At 33.2% G+C, this 20,348-nt stretch overlaps 1 protein-coding gene across 1 annotated transcript in view; it reads left to right on the top strand.

Annotated features, from left to right (window-relative positions):
• Positions 1 to 20,348, top strand: part of LOC306856016 (WD repeat-containing protein 7-like) — a 102,596-nt gene that overhangs the window by 12,943 nt on the left and 69,305 nt on the right. Inside the window, exons 11-16 of the mRNA XM_079394974.1 lie at positions 1,125 to 1,373; positions 2,773 to 2,993; positions 5,334 to 5,529; positions 9,407 to 9,621; positions 16,977 to 17,210; positions 19,184 to 19,680. Coding sequence (XP_079251100.1) covers positions 1,125 to 1,373; positions 2,773 to 2,993; positions 5,334 to 5,529; positions 9,407 to 9,621; positions 16,977 to 17,210; positions 19,184 to 19,680 — 1,612 coding nt within the window. The remainder of the gene's footprint in view (positions 1 to 1,124; positions 1,374 to 2,772; positions 2,994 to 5,333; positions 5,530 to 9,406; positions 9,622 to 16,976; positions 17,211 to 19,183; positions 19,681 to 20,348) is intronic.

Below are 20,348 nucleotides of genomic sequence, written 5' to 3'. Positions count from 1 at the left end.
TATATATATTTTTTAAATTTCACACTTTTTTTAACATTTGTATAAAACAGAAGTAATGTGGAAAAACAGCTGTGTGGTTTCCTGAAGTTAGTAACATTATTTTGACCGAGTTAAACATGCTTATAATGAGGTCGCATGAAAAATGGAAGAGCAAGTAATAACACTAAAGCATTATAATCTTTGAAATTCAGTTAATCACGGTGGCATCCAAAGTACTATTTCCCAAAAGCACTAGGCAGTATTCATTATAAACTATGCATGATGTAATAGATCTGTAGATTTGTTGAGTGTGACTCTGGCTGCATCTGAAAGCCTCTTGCATCAGTTCAGTGTTGCCCTCTGCTGTGTGTGTTCAGTACTGCAGTATACACACTGCCCTCTTGTGTCCGTGTATAGTATTACAGAGACTGACTGCAAACAGCACAGAAATACATTTATGGGTAACACTTTATAATAACTGCACACTATGAATCATTAATTAAGCATTAGTAAATAGTCAATTCATCCTTTATGAAGCACTGTTCCAACATTAATAGTCATTAGTAAGCAGTTTATAAATACAGCTATAAATGTTTTGTTCTTGAGCTTATCTATAATGTTTAATAATTGTATTTTCATACTTTATTAATGATCAATTTATCATTTTTAAATTATTATGTTATTTAGGAGTTGTCAGTGGTTCATAAGATCATTTAGAAAGTGATTAATAAACTATTTAAATGTGCATTTATAAATCATATTATTTAGACATGATAATAGTTGCTCAGTGTGGTAATAAATGCTTTATTAACACATATTCCTGCTGTAATTCATGATTAGGGCAGGTAGTTATAAAACATTTAGTATATCTTTGTGAGCTCATCTAAAGGAGAGTTAAAGACTCAGTTATCTTCCAAACAGAAAGTTAAACAAACACAGAAGGATACCGAACTCAGAAATATTTATTTTATTTATAAACTGCTTACTAATGACTATTAATGTTGGGACAATGCTTTATTAAGGATGAACTGACTATTTATTAATGCTTACCTTATGATTCATAGCGTGCGGTTATTATAAAGTGTTACTCATTTATGTCCTGCTGTATGTTCATAACACGCTTTTCTCTCCGTCTCCTCCTCCAGAGCTGCAGGTGTCGGTCAGCATCAGTCTGCAGGAGGCCTTTGATAAGTTAATGCCGTCTCCGGCCGGCATCATTGACCAGCTGAGTGTCCTTCCCGGCTCTAGTGAGCCCATTAAGGTGACGGCGAGCGTGTATATCCCGTCTCAGGGCCGAATGGTGTGTGGACGAGAAGACGGCAGCATCGTACTCGTTCCTGCCACACAGACGGCCATCGTTCAGCTGCTGCAGGGAGAACACATGCTGCGCAGGGGTGAGACTGTCTTATTGCTATTAGTATTTCATAATAACAAAAATAATGCTTACAATGTTATATATTATTTTTAACAAATATTAGGTTTTAATATATATATATATATATATATATATATATATATATAAACATGCTTATTATTTATCATATTTATTTACAATAATAATAATAATAATAATATATATAAACATGCTTATTATTTATCATATTTATTTACAACAATAATAATAATATATATAAACATGCTTATTATTTATCATATTTATTTACAATAATAATAATAATAATAATTATTATTATTATTATTATAGTTAAATTTTATTATTAATATTAAATGTAATTAAAATATTTAATATTTTAGTATTATTAATGTTGCATTCATTATATTTTCCTTATATTCTATTATTAACATTATCTGCAACAATTATCTGCAATACATAAATGTTTATATTTATTATTTAAATGTATTATTATTGTTTGCTTTTCTCAAGGATTAGCACACAATTATTGTTTTTATTATTTTTACGAATATATTTTATAATATATGCATTATATTATTATTCGTATTGTCATATATTAATATTCTATATTAATTTTGTATTTGTTATTTGTAAGCATATTTTTATTTATTTATTATTATTATTATTATTGTTTGCTTTTCTCAAGGATTAGCACACAAGTAATGCTATTATTATTATTATTATTACGAATATATTTTATTATAATATATGCATTGTATTATTGTTAGTATTGTCATATATTATTAATAATATATTAATTTTGTATTTGTTATTTATAAACATTTTTATTTATTATTATTATTATTATTATTATTATTATTAGCGGTATTATCTGCAACAGTGTTTTCTAGAGGATTATATAAGAACATAAGAATAACCATTTACTTGTTTTGTTTTACATTGCTCTCTCAGTATTTAGAACACTATTATTGCTATTAATACTACTAATATTATATTATTATTATACATTAATATATATTAGTAATAGAATATATATATATATGTATGTATATATATATATATATATATATATATATATATATATATTCTATTACTAATATATTATTAATATATGAAACAATATATAGAATATATAATTATTATTAGGGAATTGTTATGATTAATATTATTTTATTAATATATATGTACTGTATGTATGAATATATATGTTATTAAATATATATATTTTTTAAAATATTATTATTATTATTACAGTATTCTGCAGCAGTGTTTTCTACTGAATAATGTTTTTTTGATGCCACTGCTCCACTCTCCCATAACAACATGCTGACAATAACCAGCACATTTCTGGTTGTTTTTCCTTCATTTAGAATGAAGCACTGATCTGTGTGTGTGTGTGCGTGTGTGTGTGTGTGTAGGCTGGCCTCCTCATCGCACTCTCAGAGGTCACAGGCACAAGGTGACGTGTCTGCTGTACCCACACCAGGTCTCTCCGCGCTACGATCAGCGCTCGCTGGTGTCCGGCGGCGTCGACTTCTCCGTCATCATCTGGGACATTTTCACCGGAGAGATGAAGCACATCTTCTGCGTTCACGGAGGAGAAATCACACAGCTGTTCGTGCCTCCAGAAAACTGCAGCGTAAGCGTCCTCAACGCACACATTAAACATAGCTGTACCATAAGACTGTATAATAGCTTTCAGTGGGAGGGGCTTCTTGGTCCCTCTGATTGGTCAAGTGTGATGGCTGCAATTTTTTTTTTTTAGAAAATGCAGACACAGATTTCCATTTGTCTCGGATATCAATTAGTTAAAGGTGCCATAGAATGGAAAACTGTCTTTACCTTGGCATAGTTGAATAATAAGAGTTCTGTACATGGAAATGACTTACCGTGAGCCTCAAACACCATAGTCAGAACAGAATCAGAACATAACACTGACTGTGACGTAATAGTCGGGATCACTAATAGTTACGCCTCCAACATTTGCATAAATCCGCCCATGTTCTGCAGGTATTGTGAAGAAACAAGCGAGGACAACATCGAAAATGGTAGATAATGGAAATAAATGTAATGTTCCAGGCTGTGCAGGGATGGGTTGGTGTCTTTATTCAGAAAGGCAGGTACATGCGATTGCGAATCTCGAAAGTGAAAGTAAAAAGCGATCGTGCATTTGAAAGCAGTTTCAGTGCCCCGCATATTAATAGCGGCTCCCTGATGCCCGCATTTTATATACAGTATAATTACCGACGATATAACTGTGTGAGAAAGTATTGAATTATATATTTTCCTCCCTGTGTTTCCCTCCTGCTGTGTGAGCTACTGAAATGAGCCGCACTGTGAAACAGCCAATCAGAGCAGAGCTCAACGTTATTATTCATGACCCTTCCAAATAAACCAATAACAGACCATTTTATTCTAGGGACCAATGGTAGGGTTGTAAATGGACACGTAAAACTGTTTCTGGAGAATTTTTGCCTTGCCTTAAAATATTGTATCAATGCATTTTATGGCACCTTTAAGTTGTAAATAAGTGAATCCAAAACTACTTTCTGCATTTAATTCACTCGTAGTTATTTTAGAACTTCAAGTTAAACTAAACAAAGAATGATAAATGTTGCCTTTGCAACTAGCTGAAATAAAATAAGATTAAAAAAATTATTTCAGATAATGTTTATATTAAACATTTATTTATTTTTCACAGTGGTAAAGATTTGTGATCGTGCTGTGTTTGTGTTTGGTGGCGGTGATGTGACGGATCTGGTGTTGTTTTCAAGGTCAAGGTTTCTCATGACACTCCATCAAACCTCAAGAACATCAGCTGTCAAACACACACATGCGTCTCTTTCTTTCTGGAGTAGTCTGAGGTGTAGGAGACGTGAGGTTGTTGCTCTACGAGACTCAGAAATGTATATTCTCTGTAGTTCCACCCAGAACTCACTAGCATCACAACGGGGAGTTTTGCACCGGTAAATAAACAGCGCTCACGTTTTCTTCACTGTTCTTAAAGGTTCCTCTCCAGACATTGAAAAGTTCATCCGGCTCTCGATGGTCGCAGAATTTCTAATCTCTGAGTCTCACCTCGGTGACCAATTAGACACAGACGCTCCGCACTAAATGTCAGACGAAGAGGCCAAAACACAATCAAAAGAAACGGCCGCGCTGTTGTCATGGAAACACTCCCAGTTTCCCTCCTTAAGTCCTGCTTGACCTTTGCTGCAGGATTTGTTGTGTAAGACAGACCCTGAGTGACCTTACGTCAAGTTTAATTTGATTCGCACTGATATCATTCCCACTTTCATTGTTGGCAGCTTTTGACTTTTCTGTTGTGTTTTTTTCGATGCTGTTGGCATTTGGTGATTCGCCGGCGTTTTATTGGGTGTGAATAAAGCGAGACAGAATCGATCGGAGAGACTGGTTGGGGGTTTAATTTTTACCATGAATAAAAGTTGTGCATTTTGACCTTTTAAATAAACGGCAGATGTAACTTAATAGCTCTGAAAGAAACTTTATTAGACTTTGAAACTTTTTTTTTTTTTTTAAATGTAAAAGTAAAAATGTTTCATTTTTTTAATACAAGAAAACACTATTTCAGTCTTTCTACTTAAAAATGTCTTGCTTCTCATTTCATTTTTTTCAGTGCCGAGTTAAGAGTTTAAAATCTAAATTTAATATGAATTAGACCATCATTCTTGACCAATTAAAGGCCACATTTGAGCTGCAAGGCCCCGCCCATTCTCACATTCTCATTTGTTAACAGAAAGTATACCCCCTGTTGTAGTGTATAGTATTGCTTGTTTGTTTGCTCTCATGTCTTTTTGATGTAAAACAAATTCTTACAAAATATTCCATAAAAACAAAAAAGGAAATTCCTGACCAATCAGAAACAGCACCTGCATTGCTAAGCCCGCCTTCTTTGCACTGCTTGCCCTTGTATTTGGGCTAGTATTCTGAGCGTGTAATTATTCTGGTGGTGTTTCAGACGCGTGTGCAGCACTGCGTGTGTTCGGTGGCCAGCGATCACTCCGTCGGTCTGCTGAGTCTGAAGGAGAGGAAGTGCATCATGCTGGCATCCAGACATCTCTTCCCCATCCAGGTCATCAAGTGGAGGCCGTGTGACGATTATCTGGTGGTGGGCTGCTCCGATGGGTCCGTCTACGTCTGGCAGATGGACACAGGTGAGCCTGGGCTTGGGGGTCAAAGGTCATGCTTATGGTTGACTAGCAATGGTGCATCTTGGTTCATTAATATTGAATTCAGGTAATGTGTCAGGCTATTTTCCAGATTTGATAAGATTAATAAAGTCTTGTTGATTTGAAATCAAGTGTTTTGTAGGGCCGTTGCTAGCTATAGATAGAGCAGCAGTTGACCTCTGCATAATGAAGGGCCTCCATAACTCTACCACTGTACAATAAATCTAATGGCATATGGTTCATATTTCATATTTGCACTCCCCACCAGGTACAATATTCTGATTGCTTGCATCTTGTTTTTAAGCCCATAAATAATAATGTACTCATTCTAATATGTTAAAAATCACCTTTACATGGCTGATAGGTTATCATTGCACAAATCAACACACTCTCTCTGTTTAAAAAATAAATTATTTTATTAGAAAAGTTCTAAACTAATGCACTGTATCTAACGCACACGTTTAGTCACTCAAACAGATCACGCTGCGTGCACAGACATTGTTTTAGCGCTCAGACAAACTTTTTAGCGCTGCCCCGCAAATTTATCAATAAAATGGATTAATCGCTGAAAAGCTATACTATCTTACTCAACAAGGAGCTGGTAACATCTTCGTTTTTAAAGCAATTAAAGCCACAGCTTCACTGTTAATAGAGAAACACGTCAAAACGGTGGTAATTCATGCATACACAGCATCTCTCTCTCATAAATGAACACTTGATGAATTTAAATGGAGATCGCTAAACTGCAAGCTAACTGTTTTTTTCAGAAAGCAAGCACGTTTATCCACAGTGGAGGGAGCACATGGTTGACAAAAACAAATAACACACTTGGCAGATATTTCCGTAGCTCTGATTTGGGGATGTCTGTTTATATCAGGCAACCCCGGTTGTGTTCCTCTGCGGCCAGATTAAACCTTGTTGTAGCCTATATATTTTTCCCTATTCATTATTTTTTAGAAACCTTGCACTTTTCTACTCCGTTTTAAACAGTGTTTAAAGTGCAGCGCACGTGCTGCGATAACGATTTTGCTGTTGTCAAACCTAGTTATTCATTTATCCATGATTAGAGACTTTGTACATTTATTTTGAATTGGTTGCTACTGGATATTTGTTTTTTTTTTTAAATTTAAATTGAAAATGTATAATAATTTTTTTTTTAAATGATTGATTTTAGTGTTTAGAATTTAATTTATATAGACAAAATAGTATACAATTGTTGTCTACCATAATATAAATATACATAAAATAATAATTAGTTATTGATATTAGCCTAATTATTAATAATCTGATCTTTTTTTTGTCCAAGTTCTACACCAATCAAATGCAGTAAAGTCTCTTTCATTTGTAAATTAATAATTCACTGGATTATACAAAAATATATATGATCACATTTAATATATATGTAAAATAACAAGTTTTAATTGTATGGCATCATTCATATACTATTATATAGTTGTTATTAATATAAAAATGTGATGAGGCATCTTTCATTAAGTAAAATATTTAGTTAATGGGATTATTTATATTGGATTATACATGTAAATAATATATATTATTTATATATGGACTATACATGTAATATAAGTCAACTATGCATTCTGTTAGTTTCTCAGTTTGGTGTGTTTCGCCGGGCCGCGAAGAAATATAGAGCTGAGTATCATCAGCATAACAGTGAAAGCTGTGTTTCCTGATGATATATCCTAAGGGTAACATGTAAAGCGTGAACAGTAACGGCCCTAGTACTGAGCCTTGAGGTACTCCGTACCTGTGATCGATGTGATGCCTCTTCATTCACTGCTGCAAATTGTATATAGTATTTATAGAGTTGTAACTTTTAGTTTTAGTTACTTTTTCTTATTTGTAAGTCGCTTTGGACAAAAGTATCTGCTAAATGACAAAAGTTAAGTAAGTAAGTAAATTGATGGCGGTCAGATAAGTGCGATTTGAACCATGCTAATGCACTTCCTCTAATGCCAACAAAGTTTTCTAGTCTTAATATAAGAATAATAAGTGTAATACTATTTTATAGTGTTTATTTACTATTATAGTATTTATTAATATTTTAATTTAGCTTTTGTTTTATATTTACTCATGTTTTCACATTGATTTTAAATAATTTTTTTTCTGTTTAAGTTTAAATCATTTTAGTTTTAGAAATTTTTGGTGCTTACTTTAACATAAACATGAAGTATGTTAGTTTCCAAGACAACATTTCTATTGTTCTCATCTAATTTTTATACTGGTAACACTTTACAATAAGGTTCATTAGTTAACATTAGTAAACATGAACTAAGCGTGAACAATACTTCTACAGCATTTATTAATATTAGTTTATGCTAATTTAAGCATTTACTAATGCATTATTAAAATCACAAGTTGTTTGTTAACATTAGTTAATGCGCTGAGCTAACATGAACTAACAATGAATGATTGTATTGTTATTAACTAACGTTAACAAAGATGAATAAATACTGTATTAAATGTATTGTTCATGTTAGTTAATACATTAATTAATGTTAATAAATGACAGCTTATTGTAAAGTGAGTTTGTTTGTTTTTTCAGTTACCAAAAAAGATCTTTAATAGTTTTAGTTAACAATAGCAACACTGTATAAATCATTTGTAATTGAATTTTGGGACATGTACGGTTACCGTGATGTAAGGTTTTGGTCGTATGGGTGATGGTGAGTTTGGGAGGAAGTACATTTTGAGGAGGATATTTGCCTAATAATCCTTTATTGTCCACCTGTCTCCCTCTGTATGTCTGCTTCCCATTAGAGACATGACTGAATCTCTGTCTCTCTCTCCTGCTGCATTAGACACATTAGTGTTTTATGTGTCCACTTACAGCCGGGTATTATGGGAGCTGAGTAGAAGAGGAAACACACACACACACACACACACACACTCTCACACACTCTCACACACACACACACACACACACACTCTCCCTTTACAAGCATCAGTGTTTGATGAGTGTAATGGGTTCGTCTGGTGGTGGACACACAGATACACTGATGCATGCATAGACAGACCAGTGTTTTTTTAATATCATTCATATACTATTGTAGTTTATATTAATATTTTGAATTAGATTTTATTTTTATATATTCCCTTTTATATATTTTTTTATTTTTATTTTATTTAGCTTTTAATTATATTTACTTAAAATTTTCATTTTAAAATTTTAGAAGTTTTAGTATTTTTTGTCAGTTACATTTTTTTAAATATTTCTATTTAGCTTTTAATTGTTTGAGCTTTAATTTGAGTAATTTTACTACTTAAAATATTAATTTTATTTTAATTTTTTACGATATTTACAGCTTTTAATTATATTTTTTATTTTTATTTTTATTCAGATTTAGTTTTGATCATTTTAGTACTTAAACTTATTTAATTAAAAAATATATATTTATGCTTTCATTGTTATTTTAGTAAGTGTTTTTGAGTGTAATTTTCTTTGTCATTTTTATTCGTTTTTTAATATTTCTATTTAGCTTTTAATTATATTTTTTCAATTTAATTTTAAGTAACTTTAGTACTTAGTTAAACTTAATTGAATTAAATTTTTTTTAAAATTTTAATAGTAATTTTAGTTATTGTTTCAGTAATTTTGCTGTTTTTGTTATTTAGAAAAAAAAATCTGTATGTAATTTTTTTAAATTAATTTTTATTTCAGTTTGTTATTTTAATACTTTATCATACTAATTGAAAATTAGAAACATTTAAAAATATTTTATTTCAAGTAACACATGTTTTCTGTGGTTTTAGTTCTAGTTAATGATAGTAATCCTTCCACAGAAGCGTATAACTCTTGTGTTGTGTGTGTGTGTGTGTGTGTGTGTGTGTGTGTGTGTTTTAGGAGCGCTGGACCGCTGTGTGATGGGAATAACGGCGGTGGAGATTCTGAATGCATGTGACGAGGTTGTTCCCGCGGCTCTGGACTCCCTCAATCACCCCGCGGTGAACCTGAAGCAGGCCATGACCCGCCGCAGTCTGGCTGCGCTCAAGAACATGGCTCAACACAAGCTGCAGACGCTCGCCACCAACCTGCTCGCGGCCGACAACGCCGACAAGGTGAGACACCCTCAAAACCATTCAAAACCACCAACACTGAGCCAGGATTGAGATATTAAAAGGATTTGATGGCAGTCAGATGTTACAAGAAACAGTCGCCCCGCCCCCAGATTCTTCTGATTGGTCCAGTGATTTTAAACTGATGTGGATGTTTTATATTGCACTTCTTAACAAAACTATCTTTAAAGTTGTAGCGTGTCATTTCTGTCTCACTTGAGAGAATTGCACATGTAAAATAATGTTTGATTAAAGTGCCCCATTATGGGTTATGAAAGGTTCATATTTTGGTTTTGGGAGTCCCCAACAACATGTTGACATGCATGCAAGGTCAAAAAACACTTTCATTTTCTTATAATATGCATTTATATTTTTATATTTTACTTTGCTATTTTAGCATTGTTTCATTTAATATAAAAGATGTCTAATAGCTTTCGTTAACAGTAACAGCACTGGTCTGGTATTTAGTGTTGTCCACTTATGCTCAGACCATCCGCTGGGGTGTGTGTGTGTGTGTGTGTGTGTGTGTGTGAGTGATTATTGTTCTCTTGCTGGCTCTCTATTGCTCTCACACACACCCAGCTGAGCTAATGACACATAACCACCAGCGATCAGACCTCAGACCCGTCTGTCTGTCTGTGTGTCTGTCTTCATCTGTATGGCTGCTTGTATTCATACAGTCTCTGTGTTCATGCATATAATTAATAGTGTGCGCTCCTGACTGTCCTTGAGCTGCGTCATTTCTACACGGGTCTGTGTTAATGCATTTGTGAAAGAGAGTGTTTGTTTTACGTGCGTGTGCGTGTGCGTGTGCGTGTGTGTGTGTGTGTGTGTGTGTGTGTATTGATTTAGTAATGAGCTGCTGGTGTGTTTGTATCATCGACACACTCTCGTCTGCTGGCGTGTATTTTACTGCATGCTTGTAAAAACGCTTCTCTTGCTCTGCATACTGTCTTTGCGTCCAGTGTTTATGTGTCAGATTGAGGTTTTGTTCTGGTTTGTTTGAATATGGACAAACGTCTTGTGGGAGTTTGAATCATTTTGATGTGTTTTTGTGTAATTGAATCGTCCTCTGGTAGGTGTGTTTGTTGAATCCATTTATATTTCAGGCCATTAGCTGTTCTTCTGGTGTGTGTGTGTTCTCTTTATTTTTAAATAAATGTATTTTTACACACACACATTGTGCCTGTGATGGAATTCTCAGTTGTTATTGATGGTGAAATGTGATTTAGGTTTTTGGCCACCCAGATGTTTCAGCATATCCCTCCTCCCCAAACATACACAGGTGTTTATTAAATCTGTATTGAAAATGTCAACATGAAATTTTGCAATCTCTCTCTCTTTCCCTCTCCCTCCCTCTCTCCCTCTCTCTCTCTCTCTATATATATATATATAATCTATATCTATATAATCTATAATATATATCTCTTTCTCTCTCTGTATCTTTCTCTATATAATATTGAATGAATGAATAAATATAATGTTTATAATATTTAATAATTTTTTATATTTTTATTTTATAGAATATTTATTTTTTATAGAATATTATTTTACGTTATAAATTCATGGTGACCTCATTGCATTTTAATTTTAGTTTTTGAGGACACTGAAACCAATTTCTTTATGCATGTAATATTGAAGTAGTTTTTTATATTATATATAATATTTTTATATTTTTAATATTAAGAATAAGAATTATATTTGTATTATATAATTTAATATTTATATTTATTCATTTTAATTTTAAAGGTTTAGTAATTTTTATGTCTTATTTCCTGTTTTCTTAAACTACACTAAAATTAGAAATGTTGCATTGGCAATTAACTAAAAATAAGTTTGAACTTTTTAATGCTTTATTTTCTGTTAATATTTATCAATTTGAAATAACAGAAATGTTGTTTTTAACGTATTTTATATATAAAAATATTTTTTATATATATAAAAAAGTGTGTGTGTGTGTGTGTATATATAATATATACACAGTGCCCTCCAAAAGTATTGGAACAGATAGAATTAACAGATTAAAGTGAAAAAGACTTAATATTTAGTTGCAAATCCTTTGCTTTCAATAACTGCATCAAGCCTGTGATCCATTGACATCACCAAACTTTAGCATTCTTCTTTTGTGATGCTTTTCCAGGCTTTCACCGCAGCCTCTTTCAGTTTGGGGGGTTACTCTCTTCAGTCTCTTCTTTAGCAGGTAAAATGCATCCTCTACAGGGTTTAAGTGTGGAGATGGACTTGGCCGGTCTATAACCTTCCACTTCTTGCCCCTGATGAACTCCTGTGTTGTTGTGGCATTATGTTTTGGGTCATTATCTTGCTGCATGATGAAGGATCTCACAATCAGTTTGGTTGCATCTTTCTGTAAATTGTCAGACAGAATATTTCTGTAGACTTCTGAGTTAATTTAGCTGCTGCCATCATGTGTTACATCATTAATGAAGATTAATGAGCCTGTCCCAGAAGAAGCGATGAAAGCCCAAGCCATTACATTACTTGTGTAATGTGTACTATAATGTACACCTGTGTACACTGTGTTTCAGATGAGCTTGTATGTTTGGGATCATGAGCAGATCTTTTCTTTCTCCAAACTTTAGCCTTTCCATCACTTTGGTCCATAAAATCAGTCCATAAAACCTTGTCCCAGAATTTTTGAGGCTCGTCTTCTTGCTAATAAGTGGTTTGCATCTTCTGGTGTAGCCTCTGTACTTGTGTTCATGAAGTCTTCTGCGAACAGTAGATTGTGATACCTTCACTCCTGCCCTCTGGAGGTTGTTGCTGATGTCACTAACAGTTGTTTTGGGGTCTTTCTTTACAGCTGTCACAATGTTTCTGTCATCAACTGCAGATGTTTTCCTTGATCTACCCGTTTGAGGTGTTACTTAGTCCACCAGTGGTTTCTTTCTTACTCAGGAGATTCTTAATGGTTGTACTTGCTATTGCCAGTGTTTGTGCAATGCTTTGATTGATTTTTCATCTTCTCTCAGCTTCACAATTGCTCGTTTTTCACCCATAGACACCTCTCTGGTTTTCATGTTGGTTACACGTCTAACTAACTATAAATGCAGTCTGCACGGATCTGAAACTGAGCAGACATTGTGCTATTTATTGTTTGAATAATCAATTAATAGGACACACCAGGGCAACAAAACACACCTGTCAGTCACATGTTCCAATACTTTTGGAGGGCACTGTATATATATATATATATATATATATATATATATATATATATATATATATATATATATATATATATATATATGTGTGTATATTTATGTGTAAGTTTCTCAGAATTTGTGCCATTAGTTTTTATGAATTTTCCACCAAAGTTTCCTTACTGTAATGCAAAACTGTTAAGATACTAATGAAAATCATCCTGTCAGGACACAATAGGTCTTATTTTCTCTCTCTCTCTCTCTTCATTTTTTTTTTTTTTTTAGAAGAATAAATTAATATTTGGAAGTGCATCCTGTTATTATGAAACTGTATTGTGTGCCGACAAACATATAACAGATGTACCTTACAGTTTAAATCATACATTCTTTCTGACATGACAGTAACGAGTATCTTCTCAGCAGATCCCATCCTTTATCTACTCTTTTATTCACTCTTTTATTTCTATATTTTGGCTAATTAGTTAATATGTCTGTATTATAGTACTCATACAGACATATGAGAGCAGGAATAACACACAGTCCAGCTGTGTTTGACATACTATGATGAAATGAAAGTCATTGATCCTAACCTTGCTGTAAGTAATGTTCTGTCTTTGTTTAGAAGCGGTGGTGTCCTCTAGAGGGCAGTGTGTCTCCATCCCGGCTCTGTTTTCATAGGATTGCTGATGGCATCTGTGCTAAATGCAAACTAAAAATGACAATGTCATTGATGTCAAAAGTCATGCATGCAGTCAGATTCATCTTTGATCATTTGGCTAAAAATGCAATTACATCCATGCTTTTTGCAGATGCTTTCATCCAAAGTGACATGCATAGCGTGTTATCAATTCATGCAATCGAACCCATGACTTTGGTATTGCTAGCATCATACTTTACTGTTTGAGGTATAGCAGTGATAAATAATAACAATAATAATGTTTGTGTTTGGCTGGTAAATGTAAATCTATTGTTTATGCATTTGTCAAATAGTCAATATTCTTATTCAGCCTATGGTAGTAGATTTGTCTCTTTTTCATATTCATGGTGACATTATTGCATTTCAGTTTTTGTGGACCCTTCTAGAGTTGATTTGCCATTTGATATTCACTGTGTTAAATTGGATATATATTACATTCTATTTTATCCACATACGTATAGTAGAGTCACGTAAAGCCATATATATTTTATTGCATGATTGTTTATATTGGTGCAAAATGTATATTCTCGACCAGCTCAGGAATCGGATAAATGCAACTATAATTCATGAAAATATTAAGATGTTGTAAACTGTAACATGATGATTCTCGGTAAAGCTGCTTTGAAACCATGTACAGTGTGAATACTATTGTTTCACCATATACTGATGATAGATACACAGTAGTGCTCCAGATTTATGTTTAAGAGTAAAACGTCTGCGTTTGGTTGAGCTGTCATTAAAAGCATCACGTGATGAGCTGAGATCTGCAGTGAGAGTCTGAAGCCGAGTGGAAGGGTTCTGGTGTCAGGTGTCCCGTAATGATGCTCATCTTATGTGTTTAAAATAGCCCAGCGGTTCTGGGACGGACAGCGCTCTGTTCTTCTTAATGATGCACTCGTGTGCTTCTGGCCTTGGAAACGCTGTCCGAGTGAGACAAATAGAGAGAGACAGGTCTTCATTCAGAGTGTATTCTTCAGCACAACAGTGCCAGACAGATGGAAATGATGTTACTGAGACCTACATATTTTATTTTATTTTATTTTTAAATTTCATTCTATATTTTTATTTGATATTATTTTTATTTTTTATATTTTATTTTGTATATTCTTATTTTTTTATTGTATTGTTTTATTAATTATATATATATATATATATATATATATATATGTGTATATGTATGTGAAATTGTTACTGATATTTGTTTTATTTTTACTTTTTAAATTTTATTATGTTTATTTATATTTTGAATTTTATTTTATTGGCTTTGTATATTCTTATTTTATTGTATATTTTTAATTTCAAATATAAATATTCTTATATAATTTTTTTAAAATTTTTTATATTTAACTTAATTTAAGTTTATATAAAAAATAAAATACTAGTGAAATTGCTAATGAGACCCAGAATGTTTATTTTATTTTGTTTTGTTTTATTTAAGTTTATTATTTTTTATTTAGACATTAATTAATTTACTGAGATCCACATATTTTTTATTTATATTTTTATTTTATTTTATATATTATATAAAATATATGTGAAATTGTTACTGAGACCCACATATTTTTAAAATGTATTTTATTGTATTCATTTAGTTCAAGAATACTCTAATAATTTTATTTCATTTCTGCATTGAAGCCAGACTGCAACAGTTGCGTTTCATGTTGGTTTCCCAGAAACGTGAGGAAAAATAAATGAGGAGTGAGGCCTTATGCTCTCTCCTTAAACAAAGAAAAAGAGTCGTCAACACAGTGAGGATCACCGCGAGACAAACGCAGAAGCACTTCACTGCAGTAAATACCATAAAGAACAGACTGCAGTTTGTAGCCATAGTAAAAAGCCTGCTATGGCTCATTTATGTAATGCTTTATAGTGCATATTTCTGATTTAAGCTCTGAAGCATCATGTTTCAGCAGAAGTTTTTGGTTCGGAAGCACGTCTGACAGCAGCCGCTCGTAAACATCCTCCCTGATGTTTCTAATGGATCGCAGGTGCTTTGTTCATCGAATTAACATTGAATAACAATTAGCAAGCTCGCTATTTAATACGGGCCGACTGGAAGCAGATGAGATGAAATGAATGCTGCAGGGCTTAATGAGCATTAGAGATTATTACACAGATCAGGAAATAAACTGATTATCCCGCGCACTGAACAACTTTTGACGGATGTGTTTGAAGACGACTCGCTGATTACTGCAGTTATAACGAGCCGTGTTATTAGCTTTGATGAGAAGAAGAACGCGTCCGGCTCGTGTTTCACCTCACAAATCAAAGAGAGTATAGTTTACTGCAAGAACATGGAGTCTGTTAGTAGAATGAATAAAAAAGATCATGATTGTTATGCTGATTGATTGATATATTAGTTGGTTTATTTATGTATTTATTTTAATGCATTTTTAAAATGTATTTACATTTTTAACTTTAATAAATTTATGTATTTATTTCAGTTTATATTGTGTATTTTAGTTCTCTCATTTCAGTTAATTATTTCGTTATTATTTAATCATTTTCTATGTATTAATTAATTAAAATTATTCCTAATATATATATATATATATATATATATATATATATATTATTTTTTTTTTTTAATAAACACAATTCATCTCAGTTATTGAAAATTAGGATTGTGTGTTTTTGGAATAATAGACAATTATCACGATTAATCTGCTGGGTTTTTTCGTTTGTTTATTTTACTTATTGTTAAATGTATTTATTAGTTTTAATTGATTAGTTCATTTTAATTAATGTATTTTAATTTTTCAAAATTTTTTACTTTTTTTTAAATTAATTAAATTGTTTATTTTACGTTAAACCCAAAAAGTATCACAGTGTTCTGTTTTATTCATGTTATAAATTACTATAAAAAAAACTAATAATATATAAAATTCTAAATGTTTTTTAGAATAATATAAATTAATTACCATGATTATTTCGCAGATTATTTTAATGTATATGCTTATTTTTTTATTATTTATTTTATTTAACATGTATACAGTATTTTCATGTTTTAAGTTGAACTTAATTTCTTTTTTAAGCGTATTTCTTTTTATTTTATTTTAAATGATTTAAAATATTCCCCAAATTTTATTCCTGCTTCAGTTTGAGTCATTATTAATGCAAAATTTACTTTATCATATACTCATTTTGAATGATGCATCAGTTCTTCTCTTATAAAAAAGAAGAAAATGTTTCATCAGTCTTCCAGTGTTGTTACGGAGGTTTTATAGCCTGTTGGCTTTTAAAGAGCAGGTTTAGCTTTTAAGGAAAAGGCAGTTTGGTTCAGAAATCACTCTCACTGCAGCTTTCTTTTCATCATCTGGAGCGCCGGAGCAAAATCATTGACCCAGACCTCTCTGTTGTTCAACTTCACACTTTCACACACATTTGTCTTGTTGTCTCTTGTAAAGACAGTTTGCTTTGAATCAGCAGCAGCACACAAAACTGCGGTGTCCTTTCTAGTTTTCTGTAATAAATGTCTCTTTCTTTGTGTCTGGCTGCAGGGAAACCTTCCCAAATACTCGCACAACTCTCTGGTGGTGCAGCCCATGAAGACTAACGTGACGGATCCGGACATGCATGTGCTGTTCTTCGACGTGGAGGCTGTGATCATCCAGTTACTGACGGAGGAGGCGCAGCGGCCCAATCCCATCCTCGTCTCGCCGGAGACGCTGCAGAAAGTGCCAGGCGGAGCCGACAAGGGAGGGTCCTTCCTGGCCAATAAGATCTTCAAACAGGTCAGTAGGGGTGTGTGAGATTGACCAAAAATAACATCTCGATATTTTCTGGGATTTAATCGATAACTGTATTTAGATGATATTTTGCTGAGTGTGTTATTGTGCTGAAATCTTAAGGACTGCCACGGGCAGCTGACTCCTAAAGTTTTTGATACTCTTCATATTCTGTGTGGTGGTCAGTTATTTTTATGGGCATTTTTAACTTTATAAAGTTTTTTTTTTTTTTTAGTTTCCATTATCTTTTGAGTCAAATTCTTACATTTAAACAGTGAATTATAAAATCAGTATCAACAAAATTCATCTTTGCAATGCAGAGGAAACACAGAAGCTGTCTGAAGAGGCATTTAGATGCTTTTACACACTGTTTAATGCAGGACACGAATGCATTTAACCTGCAGTTACAAATGCATAGATAATGTTTTGATATATTAAACATAAAATGTTGAATACTGATGTTTGAAATAATTTAAATAATAAAAAGCTACTTTAAATGTGAAATTAAAACCGCCAGCAGGTGGCAGCAAGTCACTGTTAATAAGTGAGTCATTGCGACTGAACCGAATCATTTAAACTGTTGATTCAGAGACAAAAAATAGTGCTGTGGCTGTGTTTGGAATTATTTTTGTTGTCGAAATAGAACAAAAACAAGAAATATGGTGGCTAAAATGTAAGTCTCTTAATTAACTTCTTGTTTATTGAACTGTTGTAAATCTAGCACATTTGTAATCGTGGTAATTTTTGGAGAAAAAACAGCACTCTTCATTTAAACTATATGTTTAAACTATATATTGATTAACTATATGAAGTCTTGAATTTGTGATCATTCTAAATGCTAAATAGACTGAATCATGCAGTGAAAGAACACATTCTAAATGCGTACACGCACTAGTCTAGATTAATTTCACATAATGTATGCATGCACTCAGTGGGTGTGTTTTTGAGTGTTTTTTGCAAATACTCGATAATGTCAAATCGTACATCGTTAAAATAACAATTCCGATATTATCGCAGACGATATATATATCGCACACCCCTAGGTCAGACTCAGGACTGCATGATAAATGGAAATGCAATCGCGATTAGGCAGAAGCTGTGATTTGTCATCATGCGTATCTTTCAGTGAACACTCGGTTCTGTGATCCAATATGTGGTTATATAGTTTAGTTTTTTTTAATGAAAGTTTAGCAGAATCAACAGATCACTTCCAGAGCGAAGGCCAAAGACAGACAAAGGCATAATTTAACCTTAGTGAGGCAAACATCTATAGCGACACAGAAACACATGCTGAGATTGATTAGATGGTAAAAGTATACAAATACACGCCAAAGGAAGCCGTCAAGCCTTTTTACTAAATAAATCTACACACGTTGTGCTTACTGTCATATCTAATGGTGTGTTGAGATATTTAATATGAAAATAAATGCAGCCTAATTTGGTTATATTAGATGTTTTTTTTCTTATTTAACCATAATCATGATATTGTAGCTGTCGTGTCCTGCTCACTTTTCCGTAAATCATAACTGATGAAATTCAATAACGGCAATCGTATTGAACAATAAAGGCTCGTATATGTGCTGTTTAGGGAAGAAAATTATGCTGTCAAATAAAAATAAAGAAAATAACAAATAATCTAACTACAAGCAAAAGCACAAATAAATACAATAAAGATACAAATCTAGGTCTAACATTAGTTTTTAGGTACAGAAATTGAATAAAGTAATCAAATGTAAAATAACGTTTCATATTTGACTGTATAAGACAAAGATATTTGACACGTATGGCGTCTCCGCGGAGAAACATATGATTCGATTTATTTACCGTTACACCCCTAATGTTTATTTCCATTTACTTTAATTTAATTGTATTTACTTGCATTTAAAACTTTTATATTTTATAAAATATAATTTTTTGCATTCAGATTTTACAGGAAGAAAGCGTTAGTTTAAGATTGTATTGTTTATCTCATGCCACAGGTGAAGGAGACCATTAAAGAAAACATCAAGGAGCACCTGCTGGATGAAGACGAGGAGGAGGAGGAGGAGCAGCGGCGGCGCGAGGAGAAGTCCAAGTCTCTGAGTCTGCTGGAGTATAATCTGACCATGGACACGGCCAAACTCTTCATGTCCTGTCTGCACGCCTGGGGTCTGAACGGAGAGCTGGACGAGGTGTGTCTGAGCCGGCTGGGCATGCTCCGCCCGCACACACCCGTCTCCTTCGGCCTGATCTCCCGCGGAGGACACATGTCGCTCATGCTGCCCACCTTCAAAGACTCGCTGCTCCGACAGCTGGCCAAAGGATGCGCCGAGGACCGCAAGCTCTCCGTCTCAGAGATCGTGGGCAAAGGCACGTATGGCGTCTCCAGAGCCGTGACCACGCAGCACCTGCTCTCCATCATCTCGCTGGCCAACACACTGATGGGCATGACCAACGCCACCTTCATCGGGGAGCACATGAAGAAAGCACCAGCCAGGTGAAGACACTCAAACACTTACATAGGAGCATAATCACATCTGTGTCCCTGCAGCACAAAAGCACAGGTATATCTGTAGCAATAGCCAACAATACATTGTATGGATCAAAATTATACATTTCTCTTTTATGCCAAAAATAATTTGGATATTACGTAATGCTGTCAAACGATTAATCGCGATTAATTGCATAAAATAAAAGTTTTTGTTAAACATAATATATGTGTCCGTATTGTGTAGGGCTGGGAAAATAAATCTGCTGTTCAAAACTAAGCTCAGAATCGACTCCAGAAAGAATCACGATGCATTCAGAAAATCTCAGAAACGATGCGGAATCATTTCTCGATTCGCGATGCATCGATTTATTTTCCCAGCGCTAGTACTGTGTATATTTATTATGTATATAAATTATATGAATATACAATATACACATGCATGTGTGTGTGTGTGTTTATATATACATAATAAATACACGCATCTTATGTAAACAATAACTTTTATTTTGGATGCGATTAATCGTGATTAATCATTTTACAATATTAAGTAATGATCATGTTCCATGAAGATATTTTGTAAATTTCCTGCCATAAATATATCAAAACTTCATTTTTGATTAGTAATATGCATTGCTAAGAACTTAATTTGAACAACTTTAAAGGCGATTTTCTAT

Source organism: Barbus barbus (genome assembly GCF_936440315.1).
Source record: "Barbus barbus genome assembly, chromosome: 36".
In the NCBI taxonomy this organism is placed as follows: Eukaryota; Metazoa; Chordata; class Actinopteri; order Cypriniformes; family Cyprinidae; genus Barbus; species Barbus barbus.
This window is presented reverse-complemented; position numbering and strand designations above follow the sequence as displayed.